The sequence below is a fragment of the Pungitius pungitius genome, chromosome 9, assembly GCF_949316345.1.
Source record: "Pungitius pungitius chromosome 9, fPunPun2.1, whole genome shotgun sequence".
NCBI lineage: Eukaryota > Metazoa > Chordata > Actinopteri > Perciformes > Gasterosteidae > Pungitius > Pungitius pungitius.
Window position 1 is genome coordinate 17,611,726 of NC_084908.1, and position 14,390 is coordinate 17,626,115.

The window sequence follows — 14,390 nt, forward strand, 5'->3', positions numbered from 1 at the left end:
AGCTAAATGAAGCTAACCTAAGCTAACTGCCCTCTAGTTTAAGCTCTGCTAAGAAGCTAATTCATCCTGTTTGTTCTTTAGCTCTCGGTGGCAGCGTTGTTCACACAAAAGAAGAAGATGTTTCTCAGCGTGAGGTCAGATGTTCTCACAGTCTGATGAATAAGTGATGCACAACGGTTTGGTCCGGCTGAGTGCGCCGGCTGATGTTGGCAACGTGAGGCCATTCTCTTTATTCATTATACATAATCCCTGCGGTATCGGGTGGAACTGGCTGCTGACGAATCAGAGGGTCCCTACGGAGATATTTTCATTTTGTGAGATGCGAGTTGACCTTAGAAACCAGAAAGTTGTCATGCATGGTGTTTTTAAAAAAAAAAATAATATTTTTTTTTATTTTAATATAAATGCATCCCAATGATAACAAAATGATGTCATCATGCTGAAAGAAAGCACCACCTCCATCCTTGGATTCATCCATTGTTTTTTTGTTTTTTTCTCTCATCTCTGTGTAGCAAAGTCAACAGAGAAATGTCATCCTTGAATAGCGTGTATTTCACAGATGAATTGATCCTTTTTTTAGTTGCTTGTGTGGGACGTGCTATTTTAATCTGTTCCAAGGTGACCTCGCAGAACAATCTAACAAATTCTACTGATTTTAACCTCTCTCTGGCGCCCTGTGTTGTTTGTTAATGGCGTTACTACGGAGACAGCCTCTTATGGCAACAGATGGTGTGGATTGAATACATAAGAGACGGCTGGTTGTTTTTTCCATGAAACTAAAGTCAGTCCAGTGTGGATCTGTTTCTCTGGAATAAATATGGATATCTCTCTAGTTGGGTTTAATATTATTAATAATTATTTTGTTTTGCTTAGTTAGACTGCCTCTGCCAGAGATGCATTCATGAAATAAATGGACTGACACTGATGCGAGAAATAGACATACAGACAAAAGGACCATTTTTTTTACATATTACAGGTGAAACTCTAAAAATTAGAATATCGTGCAAAAGTTTATATATTTCAGTAATTCAACTTAACCGTCTACCAGAACATTTTAGAGCACTTCATGCTTCCTTCAGCACACAAGCTTTATGGAGATGCTGACATTTTCCAGCAGGACTTGGCACCTGCCCACACTGCCAAAGATTTTCTGAGATTTTGAATTTGGGGTTTTCATAATCATAATCATCCAAAATTATATCAAATAAAGGCTTGAAATGTCTTACTTTGCTTGTAATGAGTATATATATTAGTTTCACCTTTTAAGTTGTATTACTGAAATAAATGAACTTTTGCACGATATTCTAATTTTTAGAGTTTCACCTCTGTGTCTGATGCAACAGCATCACAGTTTGCCACTTTTTGTTTTAACCTGCTTCTGTATCTCTTAGTCCGCTACGTGAGAACTCAACCGAGCGGTGGCTCTAACGTCTCTTGACCATCACTCTGACTTCAAAAACAGGAAAAAGTAGGATTACCCATTTCCGTCATTGTGAGCCCCTTTGACTGCGGGCCCCATCTCGTTTGATCCCCCTAATGTCCCCCTTATTTCAGACTGTCCATGACAACATGCATGACTACCTCTCCATAATCCTCTTTTTTTTTTTTTTTTCTTCCCGCTTTCGCTGTAGCTCCAATGGCCGTCGCCGCCGCCCGCCCCCACTCCCCCCCCGGTGGGGGGGCGGCCTTCAAAGGCTCTGCTGCGCCCGCTGGACGACCGGCTGAATGATGATGGAGGAGGACAGAATCAAAGGGCCGGGCTCCCTCCATTGTGACCAGATGAAGGGACACCTACCTTCCTCCGGGGGCCGAGGGGGGACACGCGCTGCAGCATTTTGACGTTCTGCACAGGAAACATCTTTTTGGAAATCAAATTTAGAAAAAAAAATAGAGACATATTCCGTCTTTTGGCGCTACGTCGGCGTAGAGCTCGTATGCTGACTGCTCACCCCCGTCATGCTTGTTATGAGTTCTCCATCCACGACCAGCGAGCCAGAGAGCAGCGGGGGCGGCGGCAGCGGCGGCGAGGGAAGTGGCTGCACCGCCTCCTCCGTCGCCACCTCTGACCCCTCCTCCCCCGCGTGCGGACACACCTGCGCCGCCCCACCTCCCGCCGGCGAAGCCCCTCGCACCTCCAAGCACCAAGCTCCCCCGCCCCCTCCCCTCCCGCCGCCGCCGACCTCCGCCAACCACAACGCGCGGAAGAAGCGCCGCGTGCGCAGCTTCTTCTGGAAGCCCATACCGGAGGAGAAGGTGCGCGGGACGCCCAACATCTGGACGATGGCGGTGCGGCAGCAGCAGTATCAGATCGACGTGCGCTCCGTGGAGGAGCTGTTCGGGCAGCAGGACGACGCGGCGGCGGGCGCTCGCGGGGGGGCGGCGGCGGCGGCCTCCGGGGCCTCGAGCCGCATCTCCAGGTCTCGCTCCTTCAAGGAGAGCAGCAAGGACGAGGTGAGGCACGCCAAGACGGCGAGAGCCTTGTGCATCAATCCCAGGCTGGTTAATAGTTCCAATGAGATTAGGCGATTTGGGCCCTTATCGGTGTCGTGTAGCGACGTTTTCAAACGTTTCCTGACTTGTGGAACTTTGAGTAAAGTGTTTTCGCCTCTGGTTGGTTTTCAGATCAGCATCCTTGACTCCAAGAGGGGGATGAATGTTGGAATTTTCCTGAAGCAGTTCAAGAAGTAAGTCAACTACTGTTCGGCTTCTCCGTGAATCAACTCCACGTTACTCTTAAAGGCCCAATGTCATAATCTGCAATTGCAACAGCCGCTTAGGATGAATTCAAACTTAAAACTCTCCCCGAAAGATATTAAGGCTTCAATAAGGTTGGCCTTTTTTTTTTTTAGAGCATGCCTACATACGGACAGCAGCACATGGGACCGAAACACGTTTTTCCTGCAGATCCAGCAAAAACTAAATTTTTGCGATGTTAAAGTCTTTACATCCAAGATTATGAAGACTAAGCAGTGAAGAATGAGCACAGGTGATTGAGGAGGAAGTCGGGTGGTTCAATTTAAAAAAAAATGTCCTCAAAAGTACTGACGAGAGAAAGTAGTGACCAGCCCTTAGTTTCCTTTATGGCTAACAAACACTCTGTTATCCACCACCTAACTCAGTAGAAAAAGAATCCATTCTTCATGTACCACTTTCCAGCGTCTCCCGCTGACCGATGTTCTCCTGAATCTCAGTTTCATCAAATAGTCCATCAAACCTCAGGAGAAGTTTGGGTCTAAATATTTGTCAGTTACTGCCATCTTCTCATTTTTATTCCCAATCTCTCAACGATGAATAAGGAAATGATTCTGTAAATCTCTAGATAGTGTTTCACCAGAATCTGCTTCGTACGTCGAACAAAAAAGTGTGCTCTGCATCTCTTTTGCATGACGGTGTATTTGCGTAGCTCGCCACCGTATTTTAATGACATTTGAATGTCAGCCATACTGCACCTCATCACCGTGTTTTGTTCATTGTGCGTTGTTTTTTTTCGCAGCTCTGATCTGAATTCACCCTTCTGTCCTACATGTGCATCCATCTTATCCCAGGCAGATTTCTCACTATCTTTGCCATCCAGCGGTGTGCTGATTTAACCAGGACTGCTTTCATATTGATCACCTCAAATAAAAAATATTTCCTCAAATCATTTAACCAAATCCTTTAAATTTAGGCCTAAAAAGTTCTTATGTCGTTTACTGTTTATTAACCTTTTTGGTTCTACTTGAAAATAAATTGTGTTGCAGGTCCAACCGCTCCATCGTAGAAGACATTCGACGGGGAGAAGGAAAGGCTTACGGGGCGGAGCTGCTCAGAGACCTGCTGAAGCTCCTTCCCGACGTAGAGGAGGTCCGTGTTCTTTTTTTTTTTTTTTTTTGGAGTCAAAAAAGATCTGAACCTGGCTGCGGCGGCGGCGGCGGCCTGTGAAGGCGGGCGGTGAAAAACAAAAGCGGCGGCTGAGCTTCCCGTCTCTCTATTGTCGCCGCGACAGGTCAAGAAGCTGCGGGCGTTTAAAGGAGACCCGGACAAGCTGACGCTGGTGGATTCCTTTATGTTCCTCTTGATCCAGGTGCCTCGGTGAGTGGATTTCAATGGCGTGCGTGTGTGTGTGTGTGTGTGTGCGTGTGCGTGTGTGTGTGTGTGCGCGTGTGTGTGTGTGTGTGTGTGTGTGTGTGTGTGTGTGTGTGTGTGTGTGTGTGTGTGTGTGTGCATAGTGTACTTTCAGTCAAAGGGAGAGTCGGCGAAAGCAGAGACGGGGGTTTTGTGAGGCAGGATTTGCATTTTGTTTCCAAAGAACTTGTCCCTCATTCATATGTGTTCATACAAAGGTCTTGTGTCTGGTTGTATGTATTTATTTAGTTATGGCTTAAATTTAAGCTGCCATGCAACAGAATTAACAAAAATTGGCATTTTTAATCCCTCCCCAAAAGGACATTTTCAGGTTTTCCTGTCATTTTTTTCCTTTTTTCTTCTTCTTCTAATGAGTTATAACGAGTAGTCGCTAGTATCTGACGTACAAGCATCGTAGCGGACAAACGGGTCAATCAGAGTCTCCTCGGATCACAGGTTGAACGACTCTGCGCTTCGTCTCCCTCCGGCAGGTTCGACGTTCGGATCGAGGCCATCGTCCTCCAAGAAGAGTTCTGCCCTTCCTGTGCTGCGATGAGACGCGACATCGACGTCGTCCGCATCGCCACCAAAGGTGATAAATAGCACACACACGCAGTCACACACACACACATAGTCACATGTGCTGAGACAGGTGACCCAGATATTTGAGCTGTCAGCAGTGCTGCTCATCAAGAAGTAGGAAAGGTAACACACGGCTGTGTCATCGTTTATAAAACATTGTGCTACAAATAAATGAGACAAATATATATTTTTCACTTGTTTCATTATTGCTGCTGATGTTGTCCTGTACATGACATAACGAGACTTGTTTGCATATTGTGGCTCCAGTTGTTTTCCCCTGGTGGGTTTCACAGAGTGACGTGTTGCTTCCTGTCTCTATGTGCAGATGTGAAGCAGTTCACTGCCTTCACCGATTTGGTTGACATTAGCATGTTAATAGCCACGGCTGGAATGAGTGCCACATATTTTGCATGCATTAGGTCCAAAACCCTGTTTTACCCATCGAGCCAGTGATGCTAGATAAAAGCGAAGCGTAATGGCACCCTTACACTTCTTTCTATGAGTAGGAGTCGTTCTTCCTACTGAGGGCCGGTCTGCGTGGGGCTGCTGAAGCGAAGCAGTGCGTGACGTGATGCTGATATCTGCTGCGCATTGTCTTTTAAGTGCGTTTGTTTGGATCCGTTCATACAGAGCTGATGAGCTGCGAGGAGCTTCATGCCATCCTGCATCTGGTGCTGCAGGCTGGAAACATCATGAATGCTGTGAGTCCAATAGTTACATTAAGATCATTCTCCTATCTGTTGGATTTAGAGGATTAAGCTGGCATTCTTTTACAAATATTTAACTCTTTCCCATTAAGATGAAGTCATTTTCGAATTCAGCTGTGCGCTGTAGTTATTGTTAATTCTCTTTTTGTTTCAATTTATTCTTGTTTTCAGCATATAAGCAAATATCTCAACATCTGATTCCTTCCTCATCCTTCACCGTTTCTCTGTATGTGTCTGACCGGTCGCTCTGTGCTCCTCAGGGCGGGTACGCGGGGAACGCCGTGGGCTTCAAGCTGTCTTCCCTCCTCTCGTTGGCCGACACCAAGGCCAACAAGCCGGGGATGAACCTGCTGCACTTTGTCGCCATGGTCAGTGGAGGCTTCCGCCTTACAAAATGACGCGCACAATGCCTTCAAGAGCTGCACCGTCTCCTGTAACCGGACGCGAGGCCCTTCGTAAATGGCCACGTCAACGCGTCCCAGGCACAATGTCAACATGGAATGTGGTGTTAAAAGCTTGAGTGCTATTGATCGGTGCGGGTTGCATCAGGCATGTACTGGAAGTTCATGTACTAAATGCATACTATAATAGTTAAGGTTAAGTAACGCGCGTTGTTTAGACATTCATGTAACTCTTTGCTATTTTATCTCACAGAACTTGGAAAATTAGTAAACAGACTTAGTGTGAAAGGAAACAGAAAAGAGCCAAGTGACCACGTAGACAAACACGATGCAATGATGCCGAACCTGTGTGGTCTCTCTCTCTCTCTCTCTCTCTCTCTCTCTCTCTCACTCTTTGTCCGCGCAGGAGGCAAAGAAAAAAGACGAGAAGCTGCTCAAGTTTCCGGAGAAACTTCCGCACGTGCAGAGCGCCTCCAGGTAAACTCGAGACGAAGTGGGAGACGTGATCATAACAAAAAGAAAAGTGTCTGTCTTCTATCTGAACGTCTATCTTGAACGTGAGGAATAGTTTCCATGAAAGGTTGTTAGGTTCCACTGTAAAACCCTTTATATACAGCGTTGTATATTTAACATCACCAGTTACTCCCGACATTTACTTAATCAATTCTATTCTCCAAATGACCCTCTGTGTAATCATCTGAGAGTCAGTGTGATGCTGCTTATTACCAAAATCGTCTCGGTGGCACATTTTCCTGATTTCACAATTTTCCCCCGTTGTGATGATTTCATGTAGAATCTCAGTGGAAAACATCGAGGTGGAGTTTTCCTCCCTCTATGTCCGGATTAAAACCCTGGAGGAGAAGGTTCAAGGAGACCCGGAGCTTCTGCAGCAGCTGGAGGCCTTTCTGCAGGTGAGGCGGCAGCAGCAGAAGGACTAATGACATGCTTTGTAACGGAAAAGTGGGATCCAGGCGACTGCACATTTGTGGCACTGCAGACGATGACACCCATAACAGTGCATTGATTGATGTAAAACATGCACGCGCATGCATGTGCCTCAGGGCTCCGCGCGGACACTGCAGGACCTGAAGAGAAGCCGGCTGGATCTGCGCAAAGAGGGGAACGCTCTCATCGACTTCTTTTGCGAAGACAAGGATACCTTCAAGCTGGACGAGTGCTTCCGCATCTTCCAGGACTTCTGCATCAAGTTCAAGAAAGCTGTGAAGGTCAGTTTTAGGGCAGATGATGGTTCCGGGTTAGTTTACACATTTCAATATTGTAAAGTGAGTGAGTGAATTAGAGTTGAAATGTTTTCTCCGAGCCCGATGTGATCCGAGCCGTATCTTCCCCCGTGTCCTCTGGCCTCCCCAGGACAACGCGGACCGCGAGTCGAAGGAGGCGGCCCGGCAGCGGCGCCTGCGGGAGTTGGAGGAAAAGCGCGTCGCCTGGTCGGCCGCGGACCAGAGCGGCGGCGGCGGCGGCGGGTTCGGCCGGAGCAGCAGCGAGAACGACGTGGAGACGCTCACCAAGGAGGGCCTGCTGGACTTCTTCCAGCAGAGGTCCCAGAGCCCCCACAGCCCGCTGGGGCGCTCCGCCAGCGCCCGCCGCCACCGCCACGCCGGTCCGGCGGACCGGCAGCTCCACGGCTACCTGGAGCTCTTCGGGGGCTCCGGGAATCCCGCCGACCGCCTCAAGTTCAGCAGCCTGCCTCGGCCGGGCCGCGGCGCGCAGCGGGCCGCGACCCCCTGGATGTCGGGGCAGGGCGACGACCGCGAGCTGCGCTGCGACAGGCCTGAGCCCGTCGGGTCCCCCCCCCCCTCCTGCTCCTCCTCCTGCTCCTCCTCCTCTTTCTCCTCCTCCTCGCGCGGGCGGAATGACAACGAACCGCGCGGCAACAACAACAATGACTCATCCGCGTCAGAGGGGGGTCGCGCTACGCCTCGTGCCTTCTGCGTCTTTCAGAAGCCCCCCCATCTCGCCCTTAACCCGGCCATCAGCGGCCACATGAGCGTCAACGTAGACACGCACACTTTAGTCCGAGGTCCTCAGGCTTTCGACCTGCCGAGTCCAAACAACAACAACAACAGTAATCCGGCGCACTTTGTCAACCAGGGCCATGTGGTGGTGACTGATTTGGAAAAGGGCCGACGGTCACTTCCTGTGAATCTGGACATCCTTCTACATGACAACGTGGCGGAAAGGGGAACCGATCCCAAGGTGGCCTGGGGAGAGAAAATGGATCCACGCGCACAGGCTGGCGTCCCGCTTGAGGGAGAGGAAGAGGACAACAGCACAGTTTCATCCACGACCTGCGACACGCCCCTCCCACTGGATCCACCCGTGTCCAACAAGAAACCGGACTGCACGGAAACGGACTGCTCCGTCACCTCGGATTACTCTGAGGTCGAAACGAAGGAGGGGCGGCGGGCTCCTGGCTCCCTGTCCTCCAATCTGGAGTCGTTGTCAACCAACGAGCTTCCGGCGCCCAAATCTGCTGACGCGGCGCCCGTGACCCCGTCCGCTGCTGCTGCCGCTGCCGCCGCCGCCGCGGAGGAGTGGGACACGGAGAGCTGCGACACGGCCGAGGGGAAACGAGGCGCGGGGAAGGACGCGCAGAAAGGCAGCCGGAAGGCGCCGCAAACCAAGAGTCGAAGCAACAAAGCGCCGAGGGGCGGCGGCGGCGGCGGCGGCGGCGGCGGAGGAGGAGGAGGAGGTCGTGCCGCGCGAACGCTGACCGGCAGCGAGAACCACGGCATGAGGAAGGTGGTGCCCATCGGCAGGCTGGCGAGGACGGAGAGGCCGCTGGCGCACGGCAGCGGCGGCGGCGAGACGCGGCGGCCCCTCCGCGACCACAGCACGCCGGCGGGGGGGAGGAGCGTAAGGACCGCGAGGCCCCCTCGACCCTCCAGCCTGCCGCCGGGCGAGGCCGCAGGCCGGAGGGGAAGCGGCCTGGCAGGTGGCCCCCCGGGTTGGGCTCGCGACCCGGCCCCCCGGAAGCCGTCCGTCCACAGGCCGAGAGCCAAATCGCCGAGGAACGTCCCCAAGGCGGCGCCCGAGGAGAAGATGTGCCGCTCCACCATGAGAGCGTTGGCGCGGGCCCAGGCTCAGGGCGGAGCCTCGTCTGAGGGCAGCAGCTGCCGAGCGCTCGGCGCGAAGGACGCCGCCGACCTCCCCAGCTTCGCACGCAACACGGTGGCATCGACCTCCCGGACCAAGAAGGAGCCGCCGCCGCCGCCGCCGCCGCCCCCGTCCGTCCCGTCGGTGCTGTCCGTCCCGTCGGTCCCCTCCGTCCCCTCCACCCCGTCTCGCAGCCCCTCGCTTCCCGCCCGGCAGAGCCCGGCGAAGCAGAACAAGGCGGCGCCCGCGGCTCAGGCCGGCGAGGAGAGGCCACGCGGGACGAACCTGAGGCGGGTGCAGAGCGTGAAAGCGGCCAGTCGCAGCGCCTACCGCAGTATGACCCCGCCCCCGCCGCGGGAAAATGTCCGCAAGGCCAGTTGCATTTCTGAAAAGTCTGTCTCCTCGAGAGAGGCGGCGGCGTCCGGCAGAAGCTCCAAACCCAGCTGGAAATAAAGAGACTGCAGAAGAATGAGCCACTCTGATGGAAACCCCTGTTGGTTTCCTTTTTTGTTCTTCTTTTTCTTAGCACATCTTTGCCTTCCACAACGCGGGCGTGTCCAATCTGAAAAAAAAAAAAAAAAAGGGTCTTAAGCTATTCCCACACTATGGATCCTCCATCAGCTGATTATGGATCAGCTGCAAAGAGCGAGATGCAATGAACTGCTCGTGCTGTTTTGTTGCTGTTTTGTTGCTGTTGTTTTTCCACGACTTCCCTTCCTTTTTCTTTTCTTTTTTTTCTTTAACTACACAGACGCGCGGCGAATCGTCGCTGTTACCCAGCAGCCTCTTTGCCTGCTCGCAGCTGTGCAGTCACTGCACTGGGTCCGTGACCACCGGTGACCACGCGCCGCTGCCCGGTCTCCTTCAGGGTCACACGGCGCGTTGGAGCTCACCTTGCTGCTGTTGAGATGTCTTTTTTTTTTTTTTTTCACTGCTGCAGAGAATTGCTTCTCTTTGCCTTTTTTGGTTCCTTTGCTTGATACCTCATGAAGATCTCAGTGGCCTTGTACCAGCAGGAAGCTTGGAGTTTGTTGATTTGACTCTGCGCGATACAGATGTGGACCTGACGAATACGTTTAAACTGCAAAGTCACTTTTTACGAATCCCTGGTATATTAATATTACTACAATATGCAGTATGAGGTGATTCTGAGCCGACCGTGGTACTCGTTGTACCTCTTGTGTGTGAGTGTCAGTAGCTTGTAAATGTGTTAGAACTCCTCCATGATATCTTGGAGTAGACCGTATACTCGTAACCTAATACACAATCAACACTAATGCTTTGAGAAGAAAAGCATTGAAAACCTCGCCGGAATGATCAGAGGTCATGTGATTTACATCGACGTCCTGCTTTGAATGTCTAGATTAAGAAATAACCGGTCATGACAAATTTAACAATGTTTACCGCCGTTTCAAAGGGATTCACCAGAATTCACTAATAATCAAGTAGAGGGAAATATTATCTATCTGTCAAACGCACGGTCCCAAATTCAGACTACGGACCCCATGCAGGTTGCAGAAAATGACACGTTTCACAAGAGTGAAATTAACGATTGCAATTGTAATAACAATGAAAGTTAAGTTATTAGCTTTGCGTTTCCACGTCGCACAAATTGGGCAAAAATACATTTCAGTGACTGCCTCCCAATCCAAAGACATGCGAGCAATGGGAAAAAAAAATCAAAACAAATGTTGACATTATGATGTAATCAAACACGTATGCAAAATCAGAGTCACCATAAACGACAAAGGTCACGTCGGGGGGTCACTCCATATCATTGATCTTTTTCTCTTGTACCCCCCCCCCCCCCCCCCCCCCCCCCGTTGCTCATTTTCTCACCACTTGCCTTTCAAAACGGCGTCGTGGCGTCGCCTCGTGAAAGGCGCTTGGCCTCAAAACGGCGTCGTGGCGTCGCCTGTAGGAACTCGCTCCAACGTAAAAAAGGGGAGTAGAGCCGCGCGGCACCGTCCCATCGACACGCAGCGGGTTTGGCGACACACATTTGTACATAATGTAAAGATAGAGTATTTTTTTTTCTGACTATCGATCTGTTTACATGGCTTTTAAAAACATGAAGGGTGAAAAAGGAGCGGGACGTGGGAGAGAGGACGGGTGTTGTTTAACAGCCGGGTGTCTTCCTGTTGCCTGAGAGATGCAAATGAAGGGGGACGAGCCGATGACACAAAAAGGCACAGTGTGACGTGTGTGTTTGGCCCAAAAGCTTCTGATTCTCCATCTTAACTTAACTGATGGGGCCCTAAAGTAAAAGAAACTGTGAAAAATTTTCGAAACGCTCATTATTATCTTTTAATTACGGAAGGAATTTGCTTGTTTTTTTAAGCATATTTGAGAAGTTGTGCCTATAGAAATTATTTTATCATTTTTGCATTGAGTTTATTTGATACGGTCAATATGTACTTTGATTAATTCCGCTATAATTATGTGAATTGGCCGTAAATGAAGACGTCTTTAATTTGAGCAGGAAAAATCCCCTTTGAACAAGATTCAAAGAAAATAAGTTTTCTCAAGTTCCTGTAGACTTAAAATTGCAAAGATCGGTGAAAATAATCTAAATTTTAACTGTTTTACAAACGACAAAACTGATTAAAAAACAAAGTTTGCCTCAGTTTAATTATTTAAACCAACTTTTGTCACATCAGGAAACGCCAACTTATGTAGAAACGCACTTCCTCCAACCTGGACTCAATTCTCCATCCATCGGCCCTTCTCAGGGTCGTCCTTTGTGTGTCCCACAATGCCCCCTGCTGCCACCTTCTTAACAGCCCCCCCTTACGAACGCCACAATGGCTGCCCTTTTGCTTTTCACCCGACCGGCGTGCAGCAGTAGAGCTGCTGCAGGATTTGAATACGCACCCGATCTTTCCACCACAGCTTCCTCGTTACAGGGTGGTTTCCGTGGTAACGGCCCAAACACCCATTACCATTGCTGGCTGAAGACCGCGTAAACTCCAAAAAAGGTCAACGGCGTCCACAAAGTTGATGTTGTTTCCCCCCCCCATGTACCTCACGGTGCGTGAGGGGAACTTTATGAATCATTTCTTGCTTCGATGATAAAATAAACATGGATTCACAAAAATGTCTAAATGTGACATTTGTTGACATTCGTTTAACCCCAAGCAAGCCTTTTGTACACTGAAAAGTCCCATTGCTCCTCTGTATTTCTGATGAAATCAATCAATAAACATCCCGTGTTGCTGTGTAAACAGAAAGCTGTCTGTTGAGTTTACTTCGTCGTAAACGTTTACAGAAGATCTTTAACGTCTGTAGTGGCCTCAAATCAGATAAAGTCTGTATTTTTATTTATTTAATAAGTATTTATATAATATATATATATATATATATATATATATATATATTTTTTTTTTAATTTTCTTTTTAGGGTAAATCTTGAAGTATGATCGGGAAAATTATTTTATTAAAAAGACATTTTATTTGTTGAAAATCATTAAACGTGATTTAGTTGACAAAGACACTTTATTAATGTCAGTTGTCATCTGGTTTTCACTATTCATTATTTTTATTTTTTTATTTTTTTCAGTATTGGCCTCAGAATTGATCTCCACCACCTTACATGTGTAATTTGAGTTTAGTTCATGCGCTCTTTAGTTACAGATTAATTTATTGATTTACTTTTTTCTGTAGATATTATAACACTATTGCTTATTTTGACCATAATGATCATTGAATTGGCTATTGAGGCAGACAAAACACACAATCTTAGGCTGTGCAGTATTTATAGTGAACAAAAGCACTGTAAACCAGCAGAGAGCAGCAGAGTATCACCTGCTAGAGACCCTCATCACGTCCTCTGGTCCACACGTAACACAGTATAAAGATACAGTACTGTAAAGTGCACTACCATGCATTAGGTCAAAAGGTTAATTACAACTAGACCAGTGAACCATGAAGCACGTGCTTCTAACTAAATCAGCACAATAATAAACTAAAAGCCAGAATACCCGACATTCTGTCCAGGGATTTATTCAGCATTATTTAAGTGACATATCGGAGGCATTAACCATCATTTAATGTCTGGCACGACATGTCAAGAGGCATGTGACTCGGCCATGTTGATCTCCAGGGATTACGCTCCTCTCAATCCCTCCTCATCCGGGATCTTTGCCTCCTGCGGCGTCCTCGGCGGCTACGATCGCCCCGCCGTGTGCTTTTGTTCCTTCTCAGGGGCCCGAAGAGCAGCTGCAAACGCGTTGTGCGCCCCGGTTCGAGTACGGGATGAGACGCGCGGCGCGGGCCGGAGGGAGGCCTCAGCGGCGCCGATCCCACGAAGGGTGAGTGGCAGCCTCGTGTCGTTATTTGACCCCCCCAGCTTCAGAATCAAAGAGCACATCTTTATATGTCGCTTTCCAAATCCTCTTGTTCCCGAATGGTGTCAAATTGCCCCTCGGGGTCATGGGAGTTCACTCTGCGGAGAGGCTTCGCTTCTTAACATCCGGTGACAGTTTGTTCGGAGGTTTTTTACCTTAACCCCCCCCCCGTCAGGTCCCATCGGGTCCCATCAGGTCCCATCAGGCCTCTGTGACCTTTGACAGATGCACATGAATGAAAGCCTTCTCGTACACCCGTCGCACTGCGGCCGCGGGGATTATCAAGAGCGAGATCGACGCAACGCCACTGAGATTAGCGGCCCGGCTTAAACGCCGCGGTTTAGGCCGTGCTTTTAAAGGAACACGCCGTGGAAAAAGGCTTCTGCGCGTCTTCTTCGGCTCGACGCGAGGAGGAAACCCCGGAGGAGGCGGACATGAGGTGAGACGTGTCACTGTGTTGTCTTTTTTCTTCTTCTTTTTTTTACAGGAGTGCAACTATTTAAACAATTTTGATAATGATGAATCAAATTTAATGACAAACGTTGTCTTGCACCCGGTGGAACAAAGTGATCACTTGCTGCTTAATGCCATATTTTGGGGATTTGAATTAAAAACTGTAAAAGATTTATTTTTCAATTACTTTTTTATATTGTTGAGAAACAAAATGTAATCAGCACTGAATCAGAAATTTGCATCACTTTATTGTTGTTTCAATCCACAAATTATAATTGCTGCCGTTCAAATGAAACATTAAAGTACAACTAACTGCATCAACGTTTACGCTTTCAGGGCATTTATTATTTTGGGGACACATCATTATTCTTAAAAGTTAAAAAGCTTCTTTTTCACCGATTTCTCTGGTCCAATAATAAAATGTCCCATATAAAGCAACCGTATTGTGTTAAATATAGTTTCCTCTGGTCCTATCAGAGCATCACGTCTCCGTTACACTAAGCTCCAACACACTGCACACACACACACACACATACACGTTTTTCCCTTTCACCTCGTTGAAGTAATTCTGTACATTTACCAATGGCCTTTTTTTTTTTGGTTGAAGAAAACCCCTCAAATTACCATCCCCACATTAAAGTTTTAGTGCAATCTGGTTGTTGACACATGTTCAATCAAAA

General features: G+C 48.6%; 1 protein-coding gene across 1 annotated transcript; it reads left to right on the plus strand.

Moving 5' to 3' along the window:
* Positions 1 to 1,659: 1,659 nt before the first annotated feature.
* Positions 1,660 to 9,954, plus strand: fhdc1 (FH2 domain containing 1). The gene is made up of 12 exons (XM_062564491.1): positions 1,660 to 2,451; positions 2,623 to 2,684; positions 3,741 to 3,843; positions 3,986 to 4,071; positions 4,596 to 4,696; positions 5,317 to 5,387; positions 5,654 to 5,761; positions 6,201 to 6,271; positions 6,588 to 6,705; positions 6,856 to 7,020; positions 7,166 to 8,465; positions 8,499 to 9,954. The coding sequence occupies exons 1-12, from the start codon at positions 1,957 to 1,959 to the stop codon at positions 9,362 to 9,364; spliced, it is 3,546 nt and encodes a 1,181-aa protein (XP_062420475.1). The 5' UTR covers positions 1,660 to 1,956; the 3' UTR covers positions 9,365 to 9,954.
* Positions 9,955 to 14,390: the final 4,436 nt, after the last annotated feature.

Bases quoted from the DNA above. Each gene is read 5' to 3' on its own strand.
- fhdc1 (XM_062564491.1), top strand. From the start codon at position 1,957: ATGCTTGTTATGAGTTCTCCATCCACGACCAGCGAGCCAGAGAGCAGC. The intron at 2,452-2,622 runs GTGAGGCACGCC...GTTGGTTTTCAG, and splicing joins AGGAGAGCAGCAAGGACGAG to ATCAGCATCCTTGACTCCAA. The intron at 6,706-6,855 runs GTGAGGCGGCAG...CATGTGCCTCAG, and splicing joins AGCTGGAGGCCTTTCTGCAG to GGCTCCGCGCGGACACTGCA.